The sequence below is a fragment of the Ochotona curzoniae genome, unplaced genomic scaffold (genome assembly GCF_017591425.1).
Source record: "Ochotona curzoniae isolate NIBS_2020 unplaced genomic scaffold, NIBS_Ocur_1.0 contig_2210, whole genome shotgun sequence".
NCBI classification, from domain to species: domain Eukaryota; kingdom Metazoa; phylum Chordata; class Mammalia; order Lagomorpha; family Ochotonidae; genus Ochotona; species Ochotona curzoniae.
The window spans coordinates 8,158,696-8,183,635 of record NW_024465369.1 but is presented as its reverse complement, the minus strand read 5'-3'; the positions used below and the strand labels follow the sequence as shown (position 1 = coordinate 8,183,635).

The window sequence follows — 24,940 nt, the reverse complement described above, 5'->3', positions numbered from 1 at the left end:
CGCATTATAATGTAGAGGAATATGTTTGAGTTCATAAAATGTGTTTATAGGACTAAGTGCGTTCCTGGAGGCTGCAATTGGAAAGGTGACTGGGAGAGTCCAGTCTTCAGTGACTTAGTACAAGTGACCTTTTCTAGAAGGCTTGCTGGTTTAAATATTGCCTTAGTTATATAAAACTTGAAAGAATCATACTGGTGATGATTACTTATATCAAGTCTTGAAAGTTGCCCATTACATATCAGCTTCCTGATTTCACTTATAGTATGTAATATATTTGAGATATACTATCACTCTCAAATTTATTGTTTCAAAAAATATCTTTAAAAACATGAGTTCATATGCACACATTTCTCAATGTTACATTCATTTATTGAACGCTTAAAGCTGTGTCAAGCAATTAGGTTAATGGTGAATAAAGCTCCTCGGTTTGATGGACTGGTTCTCTATGAAAAAAAGTTCTAAGAGAAGTGATTCACAAAATGAGAATTTTGTTAATTTATTTAATGACATGGTCTATATTTTTGTTACATTTATGTCAAATGAATCTTTGCAGCTTCATTGTTTCTCCATGATTACATTTAAAGTTATCTCTGCATAAATTGCCAGTATTACTTTTTTTTTTTAAAGGATTTACTTATTTATTGGAAAGTCAGATATACAGAGAGGAGAACAGACAGAGAGGAAGATCTTCCGTCCAATGATTCACTCCCCAAGTGAGTGCAATGGCCAATGCTATGCCAATCCAAAGCCAGGATCCAGGAACTTTTTCCTGGCATCCCACATGGGTGCAGGGTCCAAAGCTTTGGGCCACTCTCGACTGCTTTCCCAGGCCACAACCAGGGAGCTGGATGCGAGGTGGAGCTGCTGGGATTAGAACCGGCGCCCATATGGGGTCCTGGCGAGTTCAAGGTGAAGACTTTAGCCGCTAGGACATGCCTCTGGGCCCCAGTATTACTTTGTTAAAAGCAATTTTATATTTATTTAAGGATGAGAAAGAGAATCAGGGTAAGAGTTAGAAAAGAGGAGAAATTAAGTAGGGTGTTCCATCTGCTAGTGTGTAGCATCTGGGGGCAGGCAGGACTGTAACCAGGAGTCAGTAGATCCTTCCAGGTCTCCCACATGAGTGGCAGAGAGTTATTATTTTCGGCCTTCTAGAGTATCTTTTAGGAAGAATTCAAATGACAGAGGTGAAACTTGATCCTAAATACTTCAGTATAAGGTGCAAGTGTCCCAAACAAAAACTTTACTGCACCACGGTTCAGTCCCACAAATCAGCATTGCACTGGTTAGCTTTTGTTAACAAAATAACAAAATTTTAAGAGGTTGTGATTTAATTTAGATTTATTTGTACACTGTATTATTGATTTTTGACACACAGAAACAAGATTAGGAAACAGTTTTAATAACTGCAACTATGAGCTAACACAGAATTCATCTGCATCACTTATTAATGAAACTGTTTGTCTGCTTACTGATTTCCTTGAACAACACCTGGCTCTTCCCATCACCAAAACATAAAATTTCAGTTCTCCATTCCATCTCTCTAGCTGTTGACAATCCCTACAGCTTACAACTCCTGTTGTATTGCACCATCCCATCTTTGGCTAAGATACCAATACTTCTTACTTTAGGTTTTTTTTTTTACCTACATTCTAAAAAATCAACTGATCCATGTATATGGTATCTCAGCATATGTGTTCACCTTTTATAATTGAAACTCTCTCTACAGTGGAAGTTTCTTGGAAAACAATATTAAGATTTCACTGTCACTTTTATTTCTCCTAATAGCATTTGCTTCTTGCAGACATGCTGCCATACAAGCCCATTCTTCCTTTAAGCATTGAATTGATCTAAATAGAAATGAATATGGCTTTTTATTTTCACGTGACTCCTTCCCAATCTCCTTCTAAATTTTCACCACTGGTGCAAAGTATCCATAATACTTTTATTTTGCTTTCCCACCCGACATAAATTACACTGTAGCACTTAGAAGAAGAGAAAGAAATACAATTTAGAACATTAAATGGGAAATGTATCATTTGTACTCACCTTTCAGTTTGCTTTGTATAATTTCTGACATGTCATTCATAATTCATTTAATTTACATTATTTTTTTCAATTTAATAATGAAAGAAAAAAAGGAAAGTGTAAAAGAGAGTAAGAGAATGATTCACTAGCAAAACTGCACACAATGGGCCAGGGGTGGAATTCAGACCAGGATCTAGGAATTCAGTCTTAGGCTTCCATATGGGAACCAGGAATCCACTACTTGAACCCTTGCTGTTCCTTCCAGAATTAATCTTAACCATTAACATGAAGCTGGAGTCATTAATAGAACTCCAAAATTTTGCTGCAGCACACAAGCATGTGTTATTTACAGCTTAGCTGGTAGCTCAAATATTTGGTGCATCACACGGTTTTAATTTACATTTGAAAATACTGTTGGCTTATCATTTTACCCTCAAGTTAAAAATAACTGTAGCATTGCATCATTCAATAACCTATGCAATTTGTTTTCAACTTACATCCTAAGACAATGATTAACTGCATTTGAATCCATGTTTTTTTCATTTGGCAGCTATATCATCTAAACCCATTTACTTAATTTCTATATATGTACATATTTTCCTAACCTGTAAATTTTGAATCATACTAATATATGATTTACAATAATGATGTCAGTGTAAAATAAGTTAGCAATTGTGTAACTTGTACTACTGTGTTTAGTTCCTAAAATATGCTTGGATATTTCCTACTATCTTTATGAAATACTTGCACTAGTCATGCATATACTCCACACTCCAGAAATGTGAAACACTGATATATCTCCAAACAAGCTTGAATCATTTCCACATGAGAACTTTTGTCAAAGACATTTTAAACTTGGCTTCCTTTTTCCATCTCTCAATGCCAAATTCCTGTTCTTTCATTAAGGAAAATTGGAGATCAGTTGCCATCAGCAGTAGCAAGCTTTGTTCTTCATCACTATTTATTTATTTTATTTGAAAGTCAGGTTTGTAGAGAATGAGGGGTAGAAACACTCAGAAAGAGGGAGGGAAGGAGAGAGAGCTGATCCATCCATTGGTTCATTCACCAAAGGCTGCCATGGACAGAACTTGACGAGTCTGAAGCTGGGATCCAGGAGTTTCTTCTGGATCTCCCATGTGTGTGCAGAAACCCAAGGATCTGAGCCATCCTTCGCTGCCATGCTAGGCCATCAGCAGGGAAGTGGGCCAAAAGTGGAGCCACTGGGACAACAACCAGTGCCTTTATAGGATAACAGTTCCACAGGCACAGGCATGGTTACTGCATCACTACAGCAGCCCACAACAGTAGGCAACAACTAAGTCCACCAAACAGCTGTGTTCCACTAATATCTTATGACTCAGTGCAACTACAGCTTTTATGAAAGGCAGCAAAGTTGATTGTAAAAATATAGATCTGTGCTGAAAGGTCTCAGTCTTTTACCAGGTTAGATCTTTCTGAAAGGCACTTACTTCTTTCAGGTTCTGATTGGATGTCTGTGATCTATATATTCTAAGTAAATGAGAAAACAATAAATAAAATACATTTGCACCAAAGAAAGGATAATTCAGTTTCACACATAAAATGATGAAAGATAGAAAACAAGTTATAAATAAGTAGTGATACTGCATTTATCTTAGCACACTAATATATTTTTTGAAGATTTATTTTTTATTGAAAAGGCAGATAGAAGGAGAGACAGAAAAATCTTCTGTCTGCTGGTTAACTTCGTGAGTGGCCACAATGGCGAGAGCTGAGTTGATCTGAAGCCAGGAGCTTCTTTCAGATCACCCACGTGGGTGCAGAGTCCCAAAGCTTTGGGCCATCCTGAACTGCTTTTCCAGGCCACAAGGAGAGAGTTACATGGGAGTAGGAGTAGCCAGGACTTGAACCAGTACCCATATGGAATGCACTTGTACATGGAGGATTACCCAATTAATCCACCACACTGATCCTTATACTTTCTATTATAAATAAGCTTTTTCTGTTATTTGCACAATTTATATTCTTAAAAATATCTTGTCTTTTTTGTGAAGATTATGGTACATGTTTCATAAAATGGCTATTGATTTTTTAAATTTATTTCTACTTTTTATAATTTTTCTTATTTTTATTATCATTTTATGATACAGTTCCATAGACCCTGGGATTTCCCTTAGCCCCTCTCCAATTCCCTCTTCCCTCACTGAGTTCTCACAGTCATATGTCTATCATTGCGGGCATGGACAATGGCAGACTCCAGCATCCTAATGTCAAGATATTGTAAACTGTTTCATTGGGAGTCCATCTTAGTCTGGAAGTAGAGATGCATACTGCATTGTATCCTCACATCTGGATATGACAGTCTCCATTACAGTTACTATACATCCCCTTAAATGAAAAGCCACAACACAAAATCAACAACAGGAAGAAAAAAGAAATGAACAACACTATGAAGTTAAATAACATGCTACTGAATGACTAATGTGTCACTGAACAAAAAAAGAAAATCAAGAGCTTTCTTGAACAAAATGATCTACTGCATGATCTATGAGTCATTGAAGAATTTAATGAAGAAAGTGTTTTGAAGAGATGAAACAAAGTCAAAATCCATGAGACACAGTTTCCACTGATCTTTGTTAATGAAATGTGTCTCCTGTAGGCAACAAATAGATGGGTTTTGTTTTTTAATCCAGTCTACTAATCTATGACGTTTGATTAATGAGTTCATGTCATTTACATTCAAGGTTAATACAAATAGATAGTAATTTGGTTCTGTCATTTTAGCAATGGGTTGTTCATTGATTTAGTCTTCTGTTATTTTACTGGGAAGTTCTTCGCATTTGCCTTTGGTTTTGGTGGGAGCTAACATCTTTAACTATCATTTGTAGGGCAGATTTGGAAGAGGCAAATTCTTTTAACTTTTCTTACTGTGGAAGCATTTTATCTCATTTTCAAAGACAAAGTTTGCTGGGTACATTATTGCAGGCCAACAATTCTTTGCCTTTAGAATTTGGCATACATTGCTCCATTCTCTTCTGGTCTGCAGAGTTTCCTGTGAGAGATCTCCTGTGAGTTTAATTGGCATTCCTTATACGTCAGTTGATTTTTTCATGTGCTCATTTAAGGATCTTTTCCTTATGTTTGAAGAGCGCTTGATTATCATGCATTTTGGTGAAGATTTTTGCTATTGATTTCTTAATGTGGTTTTATAAAATTTTATTATGAACTGTAAGTGTTCTTCTAATTTCTAAGTACATAATCATTTATCTTAGTTTGTCAGCTTCTTATGATTTGAGTGTGATGAAGGAAAGGATAGTTTAAATTTTCTGTTTTTGTTACCATATGTTTTTATATTGTTTTATAATCAATTTTTGTACTAGGTAAATTACAGTTTTCTCACTACTTTAGTTTTCTTATCACACTGTTTTAAAAACTGAACACACACATCGGTTTGTTTAATCTTTTAGCTGGGTTTCTGGGCATGAGTTACACCTACTGAACTTCATTCAGTGGAGATGATTACCCACAATTAGAGATTTAGTACAAGCAAATTAAAACATGGTAAAATTAGATGTTATATACTTATATGAATGTTGTATACCCAATCCATAAGTCCAACTCAATGGGAGGATAATTTATAAATAAACATTATCTTAATTAAAAGGAAGGTACTCAAATGAAACTTTAAAAATTGTTTTTTTTTACACTGAAACTATTTAACATCAACTATATGCAAATGCATATTAGCAGGATAGATGTGGTGGCACAGTTGATTAAGCCATCCCTTGGGAAGACTACAGTGCATACCAGTGTTTCTAGAATGCAGTCTTGTCTCTGCTTCTGACCCATCTCTATAAATACGTACACATGGTTTTAGAAGACTTTAAAGAGGATAAAGGTTATTTATAATGTAATAATGGCTTGAAGTTAAAATGCATGTTTCTAACGAATCTAGTCCAATAGGCTTTCTTCCATGTTTCCCTGCTCACAATTTTTGGAAATCCATCTAAGATTTTGGAACTGATTAATACAATATACAGTCTTGGAAAAAGGTTAAATCACTTTTTGATCATACATAGCACAATCCGCACCTTTATTATTGTTCAGAGAACGAAGCTATTTGTTTTGATCCTTTAAATAACTGTCATGTGTATGAGAGCAATTTTGCTCCTCTAGTCGATTTATCACCTGTTTTAGAGGTATGTTCAACCTAATTGTTGTCTGAGTCCAAGTGTTGAGTGAGTGGATTCTTGTGTTTTAGTCTCTTCTACATGGAAGGTGAATGCTTATTACCTCTCAGTAAGTGTTCATGTAGGTGTTGCTTTGACAGAAGTCCTCCAGTGTTCACCACTGTTCCTTTGAGAAAACTGCCCGTTGACTCAAAGGATGACATCCAACAAGAACATCACATTTATTCTGCTCAGTCTTTTATCCTCATTACCCAAGCTAATGATGCGTCTTCAGTCAGCATGTGGAACAGGAGGTAATGATGCACAACAGAGATCAGATGCATTCCAGGTAGAGACAGATTGCAGTCCTTGCCAGGGCTGTACCAGCTTACATCATGAACCAGGCTGAAAGATGTTATCCTTAGACCTTGATGGTTTTTGTGAGTTTTTGTGTTTTGATTGATTCCTTCCTCCAAACATGATCCAATGTTGGTGCAAAGAGGAAGGTCACACTTACTGTTTTACTTCATCAAAATGCTTCCTAAATACATCTATAAGTATTTTTCATCTACTGTGTCATTTGTATTTCTAAAGTCATTTCTATTAAATCAAACCAAATTAGATAGTCAGATTTTTGACTTTTTCTTTACTGAAATTCTTTTTATCTTGAATTTTAAAGTCAGTGATTCAAAACAGACCAAGTGAATTACTCAAAAAAAATTACAAAAAAATCAAATGAATTGATTTATTTTGTCAAATAAGTGTTATGGCACAGTAGTGAGTAAAGTTGCTACCTGCAATGCTGACATCCCATTTGGGTGCATTTTCAATTCCTGACTTCTCCACTTAGTATCCAGTTTTCTGCCAATATGCTGGGGAAAGGAGCCCCAATCCTTAGTCCCCTGCACCCACATGGGAAACCTGGAAGAAGTGCCTGCCTTCTGGCTTTGGATCAGTCCCTGCTCCGTTGTTACCTTTTGGGGAATAAATAAGTGGATGGAGATCTCCCTCTGTGATTCACTTTCTCTGTGAAAGATAAACGTCTGCCTTTGAAATAAATAAATACTTTAAAACATAAATAAGCATTACCTATTTGAACTATTAACCGATTTTACCTGTTTCTTTCAGGGGAATTTCAGTATTCCTTTATATAATAGTTAAGTTGTTCCCCATAGCATGCTTATCATATACTTAACTAACCAGTTTCTTAGACAGAAATGAAGTCTATTCTGGGGTTTACATATAGCTTTAAAGCAAGGAAGCTTTCAATGTAAGACTATCTACAGTGAGAAGCAGTTTCACTGAAAGGTCAATTATAAAATGAATACAATATGCACCGACAACAGTGCCAGCCTATCTTTATTAAAGTGAAAACACAGCCATCTAAGACTGTGCCATAGCCTCAGAAACATGTGATCCAACAGCCTACTAGTACAGGAAAAAGACCAAGTCTGGACCATTGAACTAGGGAATGACAAGGGCAAGAATGATGTTTAAAACGGTTTTAAGAGCTCAAGCAGGGATAGTTCGTTGAGAGTGTTGTGGTATCCAAAGCTGATTTACAATTTTATTGATGTTCCTGAGAAGGTTCTTTGTTTTGGAAATGTTATTCGTATTTTTATTTATTTGTATTTATTCATGAATTTAGCATTCATTTAGTCAAAGTTATCAGCATATGGTAAGTAGAAAATAATAACAAATAACAAAAAGAATGCAAATAAACAAAAAATCAACTTAGGAGTGGTAGCTATATGCAATAATCAAATCTCGAATTATCACTCTTACTGTTCTTTTTGCTACTCTTTGTTTTAATTATCACTGATTAAAGAGAACATTATATATCTTCTTGGAACAGGCTTATTTTACAAAGCCTGATGGTTTCCATTTGCATCAATTTATCTGCAACAGACAAGATTTCATTCTTATAACTGAGTAATATTCCATAGTAGTTGTGTACTGCATTTTCTTTGAGTCGTCCATTGGTGGGTTTCTGGGCTGATTACATTTCTTGGCTGTTGTGAGTTGAGTTGTTCATAAATAATGAGGTGCCTGTAACTCTCAGATGCTGGATTCATTTTGTTTAAATAGATTCTAAGGAGTGAGGAATATATTTATATATTTATATCGTTTATTTGAAACCCATTGTTATACAAAGAGAAATGAGGGAGAGAAGAAGAGAGGAATGAGGGAGAGAGAAAAACATTATTTTTCTTATTTTTTAAAATGTTTTCATTAGAACACTAAATTTACAGACTTTTGCAGAGAGGAGAGACAGATATTCCTTCTGCTGTTTTCCTCTGAAAATGGCTGCAACAGGTGCAGCTGAACCAATCTGAAGCCAGTAGCCTGGAGCCAGGAGCCTGGAGCCCAGAGCTCAAGCCTTCTCCTCTGCCATGCCCAGGTAGATGCAGAGTCCCAAGGACTTGACCCATCTCCTGTACCTTTCCCAGATCATACTCGAGGAGCTGGATTGGAAATGGAGCAGCCAGGATATGATCTAGTATGCATATGAAAATGGAGGATCAGGGCCTGGTGGCATGGCCTAGCAGCTAAAAGCCTCACTTTGAACTCACCAGGATCCCATATGGGCACTGGTTCTTATCCCAGCAGCTCCACTTCCCATCCAGCTCCCTGCTTGTGGCCTGGGAAAGCAGTCGAGGACGGCCCAAAGCTTTGGACCCTGCACCCATGTGGGATACCAGGAAGAAGCTCCTGGATCCTGGCTTTGGATCGGCACAGCATCGGCTGTTGCACTCACTTGGGGAGTGAATCATCGGACGGCAGATCTTCCTCTCTGTCTTTCCTCCTCTCTGTATATCTGACTTTCCAATAAATAAATTCTTTAAAAAAAAAAAGAAAGAAAGAAAATGGAGGATTAGCCTGTTGAGCCATGATACTGGCTCTGATATCAACTTTCTGTCTGCTGATTCACTACTCAAATGCTTGTTATATCCAAAACTGGGTCAGGCCAAAATCAAAAGTCAGAAACTTCACTTGAGTCTCCCACAGTGGTGCAGGAGACCAACTTCTTTGCCCATCTTCTACAGCTTTTCCTGTTATATTAGTGATGTTTTGCACAGGACATGAACTGGATGCTGCCTTAGTAGACAGTAGTTTTACTCACTATACTGCAACAGTGACACCTGTACTTATATTTTATTATTACTGTCATTGTTGTTGCTGTTCTTGTTTTTTACTCTATGTGATGGTTTTTGCATTTACAGTAAAAGATGTGTATTGTCTGCAGTAGGAAGAAACTTTTAGGGTACAGTGTTTATTTTTTTTATCTTTGTTTCACTATTTTTATTTGAGTAAGTCAAAATGTTGAACATTTTTTCAAGGTATAGGGGAAACCCTGTGTCTGTATTGGGAGATTTACAAGGGGTTCAAGGCTCAGACATTAGGCAAGGCGTTAGGGATGCATTTTAGGATTGGAGTTCAAAGCTTGACAGTAAAGACTCCAAATCATCTTCCATGAAGTACTTGTATCTGAGGAAAAGACGAGCAGCCCTTAACTCCTACCCCTAAATAATAAATGTCACTAAGGAATAGTCACTAAAACTTTAGACTTATTTACTTATATAATCGTATGCTTTTGTACCTCTTTACCAAGTTCAATATGATGTTCTGATCAAAAGATTAGATTCTTAGTTACCAGTGTTTCTCTGAATTTATTTACTAGTTAAAAATGATACTTTGTTATATTTTGCAGAACATTTCTAAAGCTTACCATAGATAAGTTGTTTGTGTCATTTTCGCATATTCAGAACATTTGTATTGTGTAATTACTAGATTCTGAGCACTTTTCTTAATTCTAGATATACACTGGCAGAAGTAAATAAGCAATGAATCTAAATTATAAATATGGGGCCAGCATTGCAGCGTAACAAGCAAAACCACCACTTCTGACAATATCAGTACAAGTTCTGGTTGTTCCACTTCTGATAATGGCTTGAGGAATGCAGTAGAGAGTGTACCAAGTACTTTGCTATCTAATTGATGCACCTGAAGGAAGCTCCTGACCACTGGCTTCATTTTACTTGAGCTCTAGCTCTTAAAAACATCTGGAAACTATCTGTCATTCTTTCTCTCTCCTCTCTGTAACTCAGACTAAATAATTACTAAATAAATAATAACTAATAAGTTCTATGTTTACTGATAATAAGTGCGAAAGAAAACAGTAAAGAGAGATAGAATACAAGGGCTTATACATTTAGAAATCATCTATTCCGATATCAGGAATTTCTCTTCTAAGAAGAGGGAGGATCATGACCTGTTCAAGGAGCACTAAGAACTGCAGTATGTGTGGAGAGATGAAGAAAGGCTAGCACACTCAGGAGGTGAGGGTTAAGATGCAATAGGCGTGCAAATATGTTAACCCCTCAGATTCTTGGAAAAACCATGGCTTTTGCTCTGATTGGAATGGGAGCCCTTTGAAGAATTAAGCAGAAGAATGCTTTTGTCTACCCTATGTTTTGAAGACATAATTCTGGTTATTTTGTGGGGGCACATTAAAGAGGATAAGGGTATCAGTAGAAATAGGGAACCAATTGGAAGTCCGGTGAAATAATGTAGGTGTGAGATAATAGCAATTTGGATGAGGATGGAAGCAATAGTCACTGAAAACAGGTAGGCTTTCTGATATGCTGATGTTAGTGCCAAAAAGTATGTATTGATGCATTAGATGTGGGTCATGAAATAAGAATAGTTGATTTTCAAATTTGTTCTGTTCCTTAACATAATGTTATTATGCATACATTAGCATAAATGTTATTCTGAATATGAATAGCTAAATGCTCTCAGTACTAGCTTTGTATGAAGATTTGCTGTTATTTTCAATATGTTATTGAAAATGTGTTCATTAAAAAAATCAACAATCCTGATGTCAGCAAAGCTGCATTGTTCGAAATAGTGATACAAAAGCAAATTTATTTTATACATAGAATTTGTGTTCCTGAATTCAGGGAAGTAATGTAGAAGGAAGTGGCTAGTAATCATAATCTGGTTGCTAAGGGAATGTCTGCTTGTTGATTGTTGGGGCAAGTCAAGAAGCCAGTGAGGCCAATGTCATAGCTGTACTTTTTATGAGTCTGTGAGCTTTGTTATGTTCCACTCCAGAGACTATTTCTGACCTCATCCATTCATCTCAAAAGGAATGCCCTTTTTCACAAAGGAAGCCTGGAAAATTGTATGGAAAGGTCACTCCAAATCCATCATTATTGTGAGAAAAACAACCCAAGGCATTTCCTTGATTTACTAGCAATGAAAGTAAATAGCATTGCCTTCACATTGAGACAACATATTATGACTAAAGAATAAGGGATACAAATGCCCAGTGAAATATGTTTGCTTGAGGAAAAGGAGCTGAAATAGTCAGCAAAGCATATACGTGATTAAAAAGTAGCTTTGCAAGCATTTTTAAACGATGCATTGAAACCGTAAGAATTGCTTTTAATGAATACGGCAAGATTGTGAAGCAACACTAAGAGTGACTGTCATTGAACTCACTTCCTTTTCTTCTGTTTTATTCTAGAACCGACAGAGAGGCCACCTATGTTATTAATTGCGAATTCTGAAACAATTGAGATTTTCTATCTTAATGGAAGTAAACTGGCAACCCTGAGCTCAGTCAATGGAAATGAAATCCATGCTCTGGACTTCATTTACAATGAAGACATGATTTGCTGGATTGAATCAAGAGAATCTTCATATCAGCTCAAATGCATTCAGATAACAAAAACAGGGAATTTAACAGATGAATGGACAATCCATATTCTCCAGTCCTTCCACAGTAAGCATTTCAGTTTAAATATCTGACCATGTTGTGTTTTATAAGGTTTCATTTACACAGCGGGAGCACATTTTAAGGAATCCAACACAGCTTATGAATGTCGAGTATACATACATACTCACATACACACCCATATATATGGAGAGACAGAGAGCGATGCTTATTCAGTGTCACCCAGCTCAGCATTGTGATTTTTTTTCAACATGATTGTTCACAATGTGTTTGTCGAAGTGTGATGTTTATGAGAAAGCAAGAATCAGACCTGCTGAATTTAATATCTTTTAAAAAAATCTTTTTTTTGCAGGTTTTTTTATTTTTTAATTAATTTATTTTTTATTATTGTTAATAACATTGTATTATGTGATACAGTTTTATAGGTGCTTGGATTTCCCCTACTTCTCCCACAACCCTCCCCCCATGGTGCATAACCACAGTTCAAGTTCAGTTGAGATTCCTTCATTGCAAACACATACCTGGCATTGAGTCCAGCATCTTATTGTCCAGATAAGTTCAACGGCTTCTTGGGGAGGCCTTCCCTGGTCTGAAGGCAAAGCTAACAGAGTGAAAAAATCTTAAGAACTGTTTATGTTGATTGATAATCACTGCCTTTGCTGACATTTTTAAGCAAGTCAAAGTTCTTCTACATCCTTTTCAATACAGTCACTTGTGATTTATGATTCAGTTTGATTTCTCATTTTAAAAATTTGATTAAGAATGAGGATTCTCCCCTAAATATCACCATAAATGAAATTCTGTTGTACACATACATGTGTGTGTGCATGCATACAAACACACTCATATTCTCACTTTCCTTTTTTTTGCTTATAGGAGTATGAAGAGGTCTGTATGCTTGCCTGGAAAAGGCACATGTATCTCATGTCTCCTTTTATCTTCACACACACACACACACACACACACACACACACACACACACACACACACACACACACACACACCTTGTTACAGAGACCTCTAAGAATTAATAGATAAATGAGGAAAAGTGATATCAAAAATAAAAAACAAGCATGGGTACAATTTTCAGATGTCAAATTTCTAATGCATTGCAATTAATAATTAACTTTAATAGGAGTTTTTTTATAGAGTTAAATGAGAAAAAAATGTGATATTTCATAAATTGTGATCATATTAATTAACTCACTGGTGAAAAAAAATGTAGTGACTGGAATATAAAAATGTTGTTTCTATGCTGAAGAAATAGAAGCAGTCCAATACTATGTAGAACCTAGTAACATAAATTAAATAATTGATAAATAATTTATGTTGCAAAAAAGAGACCAAAATTCTAATATAAGCAGTATATTCTGGCTATTTCAATGAGTCAATGGGAAAGTGGCCACTTATAACAAATAGTAAATAATAATTGCTTAAAATTTATTTTATTTTGAAAACAGAAGGAAGGAGTGAGAGATTTAAATGCAGGGAAGTCATCTGATAGTTTACTCCCCATGTGTCCACAGTGGCTGGGTCTTGGCCTGATGAGACCAAGTACCAGGAGATTTTTTTGGCTCTTCCACACAGGTGTAGGGTCCAAAGTGGCTCTGCATCTTCCTCAGGACAATAGCAGGGAGATGCATTGAGAGTTAAACAGCTGGTACTAGAACCAGGGACTCTGGAGTGCTGGCATAGGTGATGGGTTAATATCAACATCATTGTACCAGCCCCAGTAAATATTTTGGTAGCAACAAAAGGAATACTATGTCAAAACTGAGTTATCAAAGAACTGGAACTTGAATAGAATGTCTTACTTTTTCCTGCCTAAGTGATTACCTCAACTATTCTCAATGCTTTTGTTTCCAGCATCCTCAACCCTGGATGGTCATATAGCTAGAATAATCGCTAAAAATTATGGTTAAGCTCTTCTCCAAGTCTACTTATACCCACCACTCTTCTACCCCTTTCAAGATTCATTTATTGTTATTGAAAAGGCAAGTTTACAGAAAGACATTCAGACCACTGGTTCACTGCCCCACTGGCCACAACGGCTGTGGTAGAGCCAATCAGAAGCCAAGAGGCAGGAGCTTCTTCAGGGTTTTCCACGCGGGTGCAGGGTCCCAAAGCATTGGGCAGTCCTTGACTGCTCTCTGAGGCCACAAAGCAGGGAGCTGGATGGAAGTGGTGCAGCCAGAGCCAATATAGAATCCTGGCTGTTGAAGCCAAGGATTTAGCTAGTGAGCCATTATTCCCCGTCTCTACCATCTTTTATTAATATGCAATATATCACTGTAAGAACAGTAATTATTATTATGGATTTTTAGTTTCCTAGATGTTTTATTTCAGAATAGGTTTAAACTGATAAATTTTCAAGGTAGTAATATGTGGGGTTCGCCCATGCTCCTTACCTGACTTCCTTGGTATCAGTGATGTTAGTGTCTCATATTAATGCATTTCACAACTAATAAAACACAGTCAATTTCCTTTTTGTAAAGAAATTCAATCTTATTCCACCCAACCTCTAGTAATCACAAAATTACCACTCTGTGTTTAGATCAAGATACTCCTTTTCTTTCCTTTCCTTTCCTTTTTCCTTTTTCCTTTTCTTCCCTTCCCTTTCTTTTCTTTCCTTCTCTTCCTTCCCCTTCCCTCCCTCGCTCCCTTCTTCCCTCCCTTCCTTCCTGTCTTTTTTTTTTATTCAGAGCTTTCATTTGTTTTTGTTCCAGTTTTTTTTTTTATTGGAAAGTCAGATATACAGAGAGGAGAACAGACAGAAAGGAAGATCTTCTGTCCGATGATTCACTCCCCAAGTGAGTGCAACGGCCAATGCTATGCCAATCCAAAGCCAGGATCCAGCAACTTCTTTCAGGTCTCCCACACGGGTGCAGGGTTCCAAGGCTTTGGGCTGTCCTCGACTGCTTTCCCAGGCCACAAGCAGAGAGCTAGATGGGAAGTAGAGCTGCTGGTATAAGAACCAGTGCCCATATGGGATCCTGGTGAGTTCAAGGTAAGGCCTTTAGCTGCTAGGCCACGCCTCTGGGCCCTTTGTTCCAGATTTTACCTCTCCCTTATAGAGCGAAACATGCCGGGCTTGTTTCACTGAACATGATATATTCTAGTCCCAATATTTTTGTTACAAATTACAGTATTTTATTATTTTTTATGGCTGAATAGTGAAAATATACATTCACTTTATGCATTCATCTGATGATGAGCATCTTGCTTTAGTCCATCTTTTGGCTTTTATGAACAGTGTTGCTATCAATATATAAGTAAATATGAACTTTAATATTTAAAAAAAAACTTTTCGGGTCCCAGAATGATGGCTTTATTGACTAATCCTCCCCTTGGAAGCACCAGCATCCCCTGGCTGCTATATTTCCCATCCAGCTCCCCAATTATGGCTTGGAAAAGCAATGCAACATGGCATAGGATCTTGTGATGCTTCTCCCCTGTGGGAGACCCAGAAGAAGCTCCTTGTTCCTGTGTTAAGATCAGTTCAGCTCCGGCTGTTGCTGCCATTTGGGGAATGAATCAGTGGAAGGAAGATCTTTTTGTCTTTCCTCTCTGTAGATATGCCTTTCCAATAAGAGTAAATAAATCTTACCAACAATACCAAAATCTATTTGGAGTGGCACTTGGTATTATGACAAAGACCATGATGTAACTTAGAATGCTTGCATGTTGTGTGTGAGTGCTTAGACTTGAGTCTTGGCTGTATTTCACTCTAGTGTCCTGATAACATGCACCCTGGGAGGCAGCATGTATTATCGCAAGTACTCGAGTCCTTCTACCCGGTGAAGTAAAACTAGATTGAGTCCCCAGTTGTTGAGTTTAGTTTGGCTTACTCCCAGCTGTTCACAGAAATGAGTTAAACAGAGGGATAAATTCATAAATTGAAAGCCAACCGTTTTAGTAAATCCTGCAAAGTGCAGATTCGTGAATACCTGAGTACTTGTAGGAATTGATCTGTTACTTAGATTGCATTTAACTTATGAAACAATTCTCTACAAACTTAGAATATTAAGAAAAGTTGATTTTTAGTTGGGCAATCCACTCTAATTCTGCGTAGAATTTAATGTTGAATTATAAAAACCAAATTTACTGGAAATATTTAATTAGAATAAATACTCTTTGAAATCAAGTTTAAGCCACACAATTTCATAGTCACTTAAAAAGTGAGTAACTATGTAGAAGTAATTGAATGATGGGCGCGGAGCAGGGGTGTTAGGAGGGTTGGGCTCATCTGTCACTGCTTGTAAGCGATGCATTTATCAACATGTCACAGAACAGCTGCCATTGGATATGATGGGCTTCACATTCACTGTGACAGTTTGTGAGCTAATGATGAAGTTGAAATATTGCATGTATAATTATGTAAAATCTGTGCCACACCATGTAAGCAAAAATAATGAACTGGTGGAAGTCTGAGTGAATACCTGTCACTGGTCTCTCTTTTAATGAGTATCTCTTAAGCTTTCCCAACATTGTTTTTAGGTACTTTGAACATACCCAAGAAAACATGCTTTATTTTGCGTAACACTGATGTGAGTGAGGGGAAAGCCACACATTGTGGATCAGCCCAACTTTCCTTGAAAACATGCATAAGGATCTAGTCATAAACATTGTAATGTGATATTAAAACTTTCTTAGTTATCTCATCCCATTGAATAACTACTATTTTCGGCGAAATCAAAATATACAGTGCCTTTCCTATCTTCTAGTAGATGAAATTCTAGCTCAAAACATTCAGATTTAAAGACAATGTAAATGGGATATGTGAGTTCTTTCTTCTACACTAGAAGGGTAAATCTGCCCCCAAATGTTGGTATCTGAATTTTACTGGATGTGCTAAAGAACTTTCTGCAAATAGAAGTGACTGTTGATCTCCCTTTATGGATGACAAACTGATTTTCTGAGAAAATCACAGATATTGTCTATAGGTTTGGGTTTGGGTCAGACTTCAAAGACTTTTTTTTTTCTTACCATCATGCCACAATCAATTTTTTTGTATTGTTTTTGAATATTCAAGCCAGGATGCTTAGATCCATTATTAATTAAAACACTGGTCTATAAAATAGGTTTTCTAAAAGAGAAACATAAGTGTATTCCTCTTGGGAAGGAAATCAAAAAGGTGAATTCTAGAAGGCTGTGCCATTTGAAGATTCATTTGAAATACAGTTAGAGAGGGACATACTGAGAGAAGATTTTCTATTTCCTCGTTTGTTCCTTAAATGTCTTCAATGGCCAACATTTCCATTTCAGTCTTTCATGTGGATGACAGGGACCCAAGGACTTATGCCATAATTTGATGCTTTCTTATGTGTGTTAATAGGAATCTAGATCAGAAGTGGAGCCATGGGAATGCAAATTAACACCCATACAGAATGCCAGCATCACAGGAACAGCATAAGGGTTCACACCATAATGCTGGTCCTAAAGAAAATTGTGTTATTTGAGAGTGCTACCTTTACAACTGAGAATCATTCTTAAGCAATATTGTCAGAGATTGAAGATGGACCTAATAATATGATCAGTAAATTATATCAAGAAACTTTTGGAGAAATGTTAGCTATTATTTTTATATTTTTTTCCCTAAAGATATATTCATATATAGCATTTGAGCCTGGAAGTTGAGTACAATTAGGATAAATCTGGAATTTTTGTAAGAAATATATATTTTTATTAAAATCTTTGCACAAAGTACCTTGGTAGCAGCTAATTATTTTCCCAATTTTCCTTGAAATGTCTATGGAAGGCTATGGATATGCAAAATGAACAAAAATATTAAAATTTACAAAATGGAGGACTGTATCTATTTCATTAGGATGAAGTACGTGAAGATGGTTAAGATGCACAAGAATATTTTCTGAGTTAATCCCTTTTCTTTGAAAGATGATTCAGAACCTGTTATAATTTCCCAGCTGGATAAGGCAGCACCTTCTTTCTATTTCTATATGTGATTCTGAAAACTTTGACTCTCTAAGGTTCTGATTCACACTGGTAGAGCTTGTCTTGATCCATTTCTGGGCTCAGCTCCAGTCCAGTAGAGTATGCTTGGCTTAAAATAAAAGGATTTCTTATTCTTCATGGACTTAGCTTCTAAATTAATGCCACTCACTCATTTCATGTTCTTACTTAGATTATTTCTATATCAACTTTAATTTTTCATATGAATTTTTGTCTAGATCCACTAAATCATTCTTGGTTGGATGATTGTTGTTTTAAATTCTCATATCTGTTTTATGTTAATGTATCTCTCTACTCCTTAACAGCTCACCAAAAGCCACACACTGTTGAGGGACAGCATTTAATCAATGTTCATTTTATTTCTCAAGGAATCCAGTTATTTACCTCATTACATCACAAAACCAAACAACATGGATAGCGTTTGCAATTTTATAGATGTATAAAGTAGCTTATAGGGGGCAAAAATTTTCTAAGTTGACAACCATTCAATATTTGATGTGATTAATAATCACATTTCTTACTGTTTCTTAAATGCGTGTTTGGTTTAATCTGTACCTTTCACTGCTTCAAAGCATGGCCCATTAAGGTATAATTGGACAAATATGACAAGGATGTTCCCTTATTGTAAATACAAGCAGAATCTAGGGAACAAAAATGAGCCTGGAACAACAGAAATTCTTTTTTTTCTGGAGTAATAATAGTTCCGTTTTTTTTTTTTTATTTCAGCATGACAGATTTTAATAACGTTTGTTGTGATTTGGTTCATTCTACCAATCATTCTTGAGGTTCAGAACTGGTCCATCTTTTCCTGTGTGCCAAACTCAGATGGTCTACAGAGTACTTTATTTTCTATTTTTATTAATTTAAAGAGAGAAGATGTCCTATACTTCACTGATACAGGGTATCTTCTTAAACAATAGAAATTCAAATTCTTGATTGTGGCAAGCTGAACTAAGTGCAGATATCGGAAGACGTCTGTGAAATTTTATAGTGACATGCTAATGTTATCCATTGGCATAGAATTATGTAGAATTGTGACATACGTTGTTCTCTTACTTCCTTGTATGCTTCCGTATGCTGCTGCTTCTTAACATACATGATCATTTCCTGGTACTCATTCTTTATGAATGTCTTTACCAAAAGCATTCCAGATGGCCTTAGCCATCCTACCTCAAACCTGAGAATTGATATTTTCATTCTTGGCCAGAGATGAACTCCTTTAACAGTGGATCATTCGGTTTAAAGCCTTCTGGGAAAAAAGTTCAGAATTGATCAATTAGCAAGATTGATGATGTAATGATAATGACTAAATTTTACAAATAGTCATTATCAAATAATATTTATCATTTGTAAAATACAAAGTCATTATTTTACAAATAAAATGACTCAAAGGTACATGTTTAGTTTGTGGTAGATTGACTCACTCAAAAGCGACTTTTGCCTATAAAGCTCATTGTCACTACTCTATTCCCAGAGATCCTTATTTTTTACTGATATTTTATAAGCAAATATGTACTTTATTAAATTGTAATTCTTAAAAACTTCTCATCTTATTTAGCACATCTTCATTGTAACATTAGAAGTAGCTTTTGTGTAGTGTTTTTACGTAGCAGTTAAGATACATTTCAGGACACCTACATCCTATGTCAAGTTACTGGATTCAGTTCCTGGCTCCTCTCCACACAGCCTGGGAGGCAACATGCAGTGTGAACAGTTGGTTCCTGCCACCAAAGTGAGAGAGTCCTGCCTTGAGCCTGGCTTACACCTGGCTGGCCTTTTACAATCATTAGTTAGCAGGCAGAAGAGGGTGCTGATAAAATTATAAATAAATAAATAAAGTATTCTAAAATACATAGCCAGTGTCTTCTTGGAGCTGGGATGCTGTGCTTGCATGTAGTATGGCACAGTGAAATTGTCATTTGATGGAGAGGGTGTGGTCCTTGAAGCTAATTAAAATGGTGCATTCCAGATAGGATATTTTGTATCAAATTAGAATAGTTTATAGTGACAGAAGTGCATGCATGTATTTCAAGAGAACTTTCAGAATTCCTGTCTTGATAAAATACTCCAAGTTCTAGCACATCTACATTTATAGGAGATAAATTTGCACTTAGATAGCCATTAAAGATCTTCCTGAATGCCTGGAAAAGAAGGAAAGGAAAAACAACAAACAAATCTCTAAGTGCTTTTTGTTGCTATAATTTTTTCCTTACTGTTTCTTGTTTTTGGGCTGTGGCAGCTACTACTGTTTTATTTTTATTTGGTAACAAACGTGAAATTTTCTAATGCAGGAATTAGAGATGTGTTAGGCCTCAGTATTGGCTCTGAGTTGCCTGTTGCTTCAAATATGAAGGTGATTTCGGAAGCTCATGGAAGGAAAGATTATTTTCATGCAGAAAGTTTTGAAATCCATGCAGATTTTTTTTGTATGCATTTTACTTCTTCCAGACTCCTTGAGTGTTTGGTTTTCAAATTTTTCTTGTACTAACATAAACTTCTTTTAAATATTCTCAGATACACACACACTGAAGGTGCAAGCATTCTCCCCTCAAAGTGTGCTTGATGCCTTACAAAATATCCAACTTATTATATTTTTATCTGACCTCAAATATCTGCTCGTTTCATGCATCAGTTCTGTTAATTCAAGTCACACTCTCTTGATGAGTCACTCACTGTGTCCTGTACCTGATACACCATGATATTGTATAAGTTCACTACATCTATCATCAAAATATTGAAGGCGACATTCTCTCTGCAGCATGAATAAGTCATAAAATAGACTTGAAATCCCTGTTTAATTATTGAAGCTGCTGTTCTATTTTTTGAAAGATTTTGTTTTGATAAAAGAAATAATCATCTAATTTGTTAATAACTAATAATTTGATGAAATCTAATAAATCAAATGGATTATTTCCGATTTAATTTTCTGTTTAAATGTATTTATTAAAACATTTTACTTTCCTTTACTTTTTACTGTGGATTTTCCTAAGAGATTTTTGTTGGGTAAAAGGAATGCTTATACCACCTCATATTCCTTGATCTTCACACATTTTTATACATACAAAGAAGTATACTGCTGTTAGGGAACCTGTCAGCATTAAAGACAGACAGCAGTAGGAACCTAATTCACCCAAGAATTCTTAAGAAAACTTATAATTGGCATATAAAACTTAATATTTCTTATCTTTGTTTAGCATAGGCTTTCCTTAATTGATTTGTAGATTGATACTTTCTTGGTGTTAATTAAAACAATTTAATTAAGTATTAATGAAGTAATTAATGATGGAGAGACAAAAAGATAAGCAGAGAATGCAAGAGACAGCTTGCCCATCTGTGGGTTAATTCCTCAGATAGATGAAACAGCCAGGAATGGGCCAGGATGAAGCCAGGAAGTTTTTTGATCTCTCTACGATGAGTGGCTAAAGCCAAAGTAGTTCTGCCATGTTCCACTATGTTCCTAGGAATACTAGCAGAAATTTAGACTGAAACCAGAATGGCTAGTTCACAAATCAACACTCCATTACAGGCTAACAGTTTCACAGGTGGTGGCTTTTTCTGCTGTAAACCCGTAACAGCTATATTTTCTTTCCTTTTTTGTTAGTCTATGTGTTCATTGTAGGTGATTGTTTCTAAGCGTGTGATACAAGTAACATGTATATATCTAATAAATGTTGGCATTCTGGGTATTTATTGTTCTATGTTATCTACCGCAAGAACATTGTTTTGACTCTCGGGGAGAAAGCCTGTCGGTTATATTCTTATATCACTTTCATATACCTTCACTGTAACTTTGTTTATAAAAGCTATATGTGCAATGAAGGTAGAGAATATTACTGTAACAATATTTTTAAGCTATTACCAGGCTCTCAAATAAATCTAATCTGTACAGTCCAATTCCATAAGAATTTGGATTATAGTGATAATGGCAAAGGTTGCACATGTGTAACTTAAAGAAATGTGCAATAAATATTTAGGTATCTGTGAAATTTATTTGAGAAAAGGTCCTAACCTATAGTATGATCTGTTGTAAAAGAGTGTAACGTGTATGTGGTCAAGAACTAGCATAGAGAGGATGTCAGTGTCAAAAAACTTCTGCTTTAATAAATTCTTCATCAAATTGAAAAGGACATGGCAATAGGAATTATTTATTATTAACACCTATATTAAATGGTGAGATGGTGAGAAATGATGAGGAATCATGATTCAAATGTTAATGAAGGGTGAACATTTGACCTCATGGCTAAAATAACAGTTGAGGGACTAACCCTTTGCATTGCTGACATCCCATTTTGACTCTGGTTCAAGTCCCATCTACTTCACTTCTAATCTAGCTCCCTGATTATGGCCTAGTGAAGGATGATTCAAGTCCTTGAGCCCCTGTACCCACTTGGAAGACTCAGAAGTAGCTCTGGCTCCCATCTTTGGATCAGCTTAGCTGTGGCCATTGCAGTCATTTGGAGAGTGGACAAGTACATGGAAGAGCTCTCTCTTTCTATATAATCTGTTTTTCAAATAAGCATAATTGAATCTCTAAAACTTGAGACAACTTCATCCCATATAAGTATCTGATTGAAAGGCTGAGTACTCAGAATTGCATTCTCCTGGAGTTGTAGACTTTGGGAAACAGAAGGTGATGGCTGAAGTAGCTTCTCTGCCAGCAATGTGGATAGTTAGACCCTGGATATTTAGGGCATGTGTCGTGTGAACCACCAAATGTAAGATCTTTCTATATGTTCTTGTCTTTCAAATAAGTTAATATCTAATGAAATAGGAGCGCACACACACACATATATGCCTGCATATCTGTCTGTATCATAAAATATGGCAATCTTAAATCTCAGTTCATCAAAACTGCTTTCATACTGTGCTCTTCAAAATTCTTTTAGATTTAGTCTCTTAGATACCATGATGCCAGGAAATACTTTTTGGATAGCTTCTGTGGTAACTGTATCACTGGCCAATCCTGTCAGTAATGATAAATTAGTGGTCTGACATTCTGGTTCATGTGTTACTCTCTGTCTCTCCTTCTCTCTGTAAATCTGACTTTCAAAAAAATTGTTACAAAGGAGAGAGAGAGAAATCTAGGAAACAAATCTATGATTCAGAACATTGCAAATGATTAGAATATAATTAATCTTAAAAAACTTCATACATGAAAATATTATTTTTCATACCCAAAGGAGATGTTACTTAGATTATTGTGGTTTTAGAGACTCTTGTACTTACTTAACCTAAACACACACACACACACACACACAAATAGCAATATCTCATGTGGTTTGAAAGACCATTTCAACCTCTATGTACTATTGAGAAGAGTTATTTTTCAATATGAAATTCTTCACTTAAATACTTTGGAGTTTTGTTATTTAAAAATGTGTCAGAAATCTGGAGTTTTTAATGTAAAGGGTTGCAAAACAAATAAAGTCTGTAATTACTCTTTATAGAAGATTTGTTGTCTGAAAAACAACTTATCCAACTTCTCTATACAAGAAACCTTCAAAACTTTCATGAAACATCAAACTGAAAGATAAGGATGGTCATAAATTTCTGAAGTCCAAGTATTTTTTGCCTGTAGTATTTTTCATAGTTTCAAGCCCCCTGGAACACTAGATTTTGCAGGAAACTGAATCCTCACCACTGAAATGTTGTTGTCACTGTGCTTGTAAAATTGTTGAAAGTCATACCAAACAGAATTCCAGTATGTTCCTAAAGAAATGAGATCCAGAACAACGTAGAACATCAGAAACCACTGTCTCTGAGAGTTGTCTGGGACTGACTATACTGGCATCTGGAACAGCTGCTGCCGTTACATGTGCAACAGCCTATGGATGCTCTAAAAACTAAATGAAAAGGAGACACCCACAGCCATGAAGCACAGATTAAAGAGGTTTGTGATGAAACAAATGCCATTACTTATGAGATTCACACTGCTTCCTATCACCTAGAAAGCTGAGTAGTAGACACTAAAACGGTATTCAAGTATGTGTCTTGCTTTCCAAAATCATGCCTGTCAGATAAAGTTAAAATGAACAAAGACATGGCTTTATTTTAACTTCTAAAAATTTCTGAATATGCACTCTCTGCATGTAGACCTCCAGCCTGCACATTTTCAGTGTTTGCAATGGCTAATGGTCTCTTTAGTCACTGTGACCCATGTGGCAGATGTAGGTGAAGCTTCAGGCTTTGGCATTGCTTGGAATGGGACTGTTGTGATCATCTGGAGAGTGAACCAGTGAATGGAAAGTCAGTCTCTCTCATTCTCATTCATTCATTCATTCATTCTCTCTCTCTCTCTCTCCCCCTCCCATTCTCTCTCCCATTCTCTCTTCCCCTTTCCCTCACTCACTCCCTCTCTCCCCTCCTCTCTCTTCTCTCTCTCTTCTTTCTCTCTCCTCTCGCTCTCCCTCTCTCCTTTGCCTTTCTGTGGCTCTCTGCCTCTCTTTAACAATTTCAAAATAGATACTTTTGAAACTTAAAACAGAAACTCTTTACTTTGTCCTAGTTATTTATGAGAACATTGAAACAACTATAGAAGCTGGTAGCTTAATTGTTTCCTTTTTTTTTTTTTGAATCTTACAAATATTGTTCTTTGTAATGTGGCTTCTGGGTGTATGTGTACAAGAGAGAGTAGAGAGAGAAAAAAACTCTTCCTCACCTTATTTCGCTTCATAATATGCCACATTGTGGTTTCTATAACTTCATATCTTTCTTTGGAATCACCAATTTCCTTGAAGGAAACACTTCCATATTTTCTGCAAGGTGCATCATAAAGCCCAACATATTGGTTGCTTTTCTAAAGTGATTTTCAAAAGCCATCAAGCGTACAGCATGTACAACGGAATGTGTCTAACATAGAGCCTTACTGAGGCAGACTGTCACAGTAGACACTTACTGAACTTCTGTAATACCATTTTAATTGTACAGACAGAGACATTGCTTTTGGTAAACTTGGTTTCTTTAATATTAATGCAAGTGAAGTTTCCTTGATAAAGGTTATGGTGATATTAAAGTTAAAAATAAATACAGCTATATTATTTTATATACAGTT

At 36.1% G+C, this 24,940-nt stretch overlaps 1 protein-coding gene across 1 annotated transcript in view; it reads left to right on the top strand.

Moving 5' to 3' along the window:
• Positions 1-24,940, top strand: part of LRP1B (LDL receptor related protein 1B) — a 1,301,643-nt gene that overhangs the window by 456,068 nt on the left and 820,635 nt on the right. Inside the window, exon 5 of the mRNA XM_040971988.1 lies at positions 11,710-11,967. Coding sequence (XP_040827922.1) covers positions 11,710-11,967 — 258 coding nt within the window. The remainder of the gene's footprint in view (positions 1-11,709; positions 11,968-24,940) is intronic.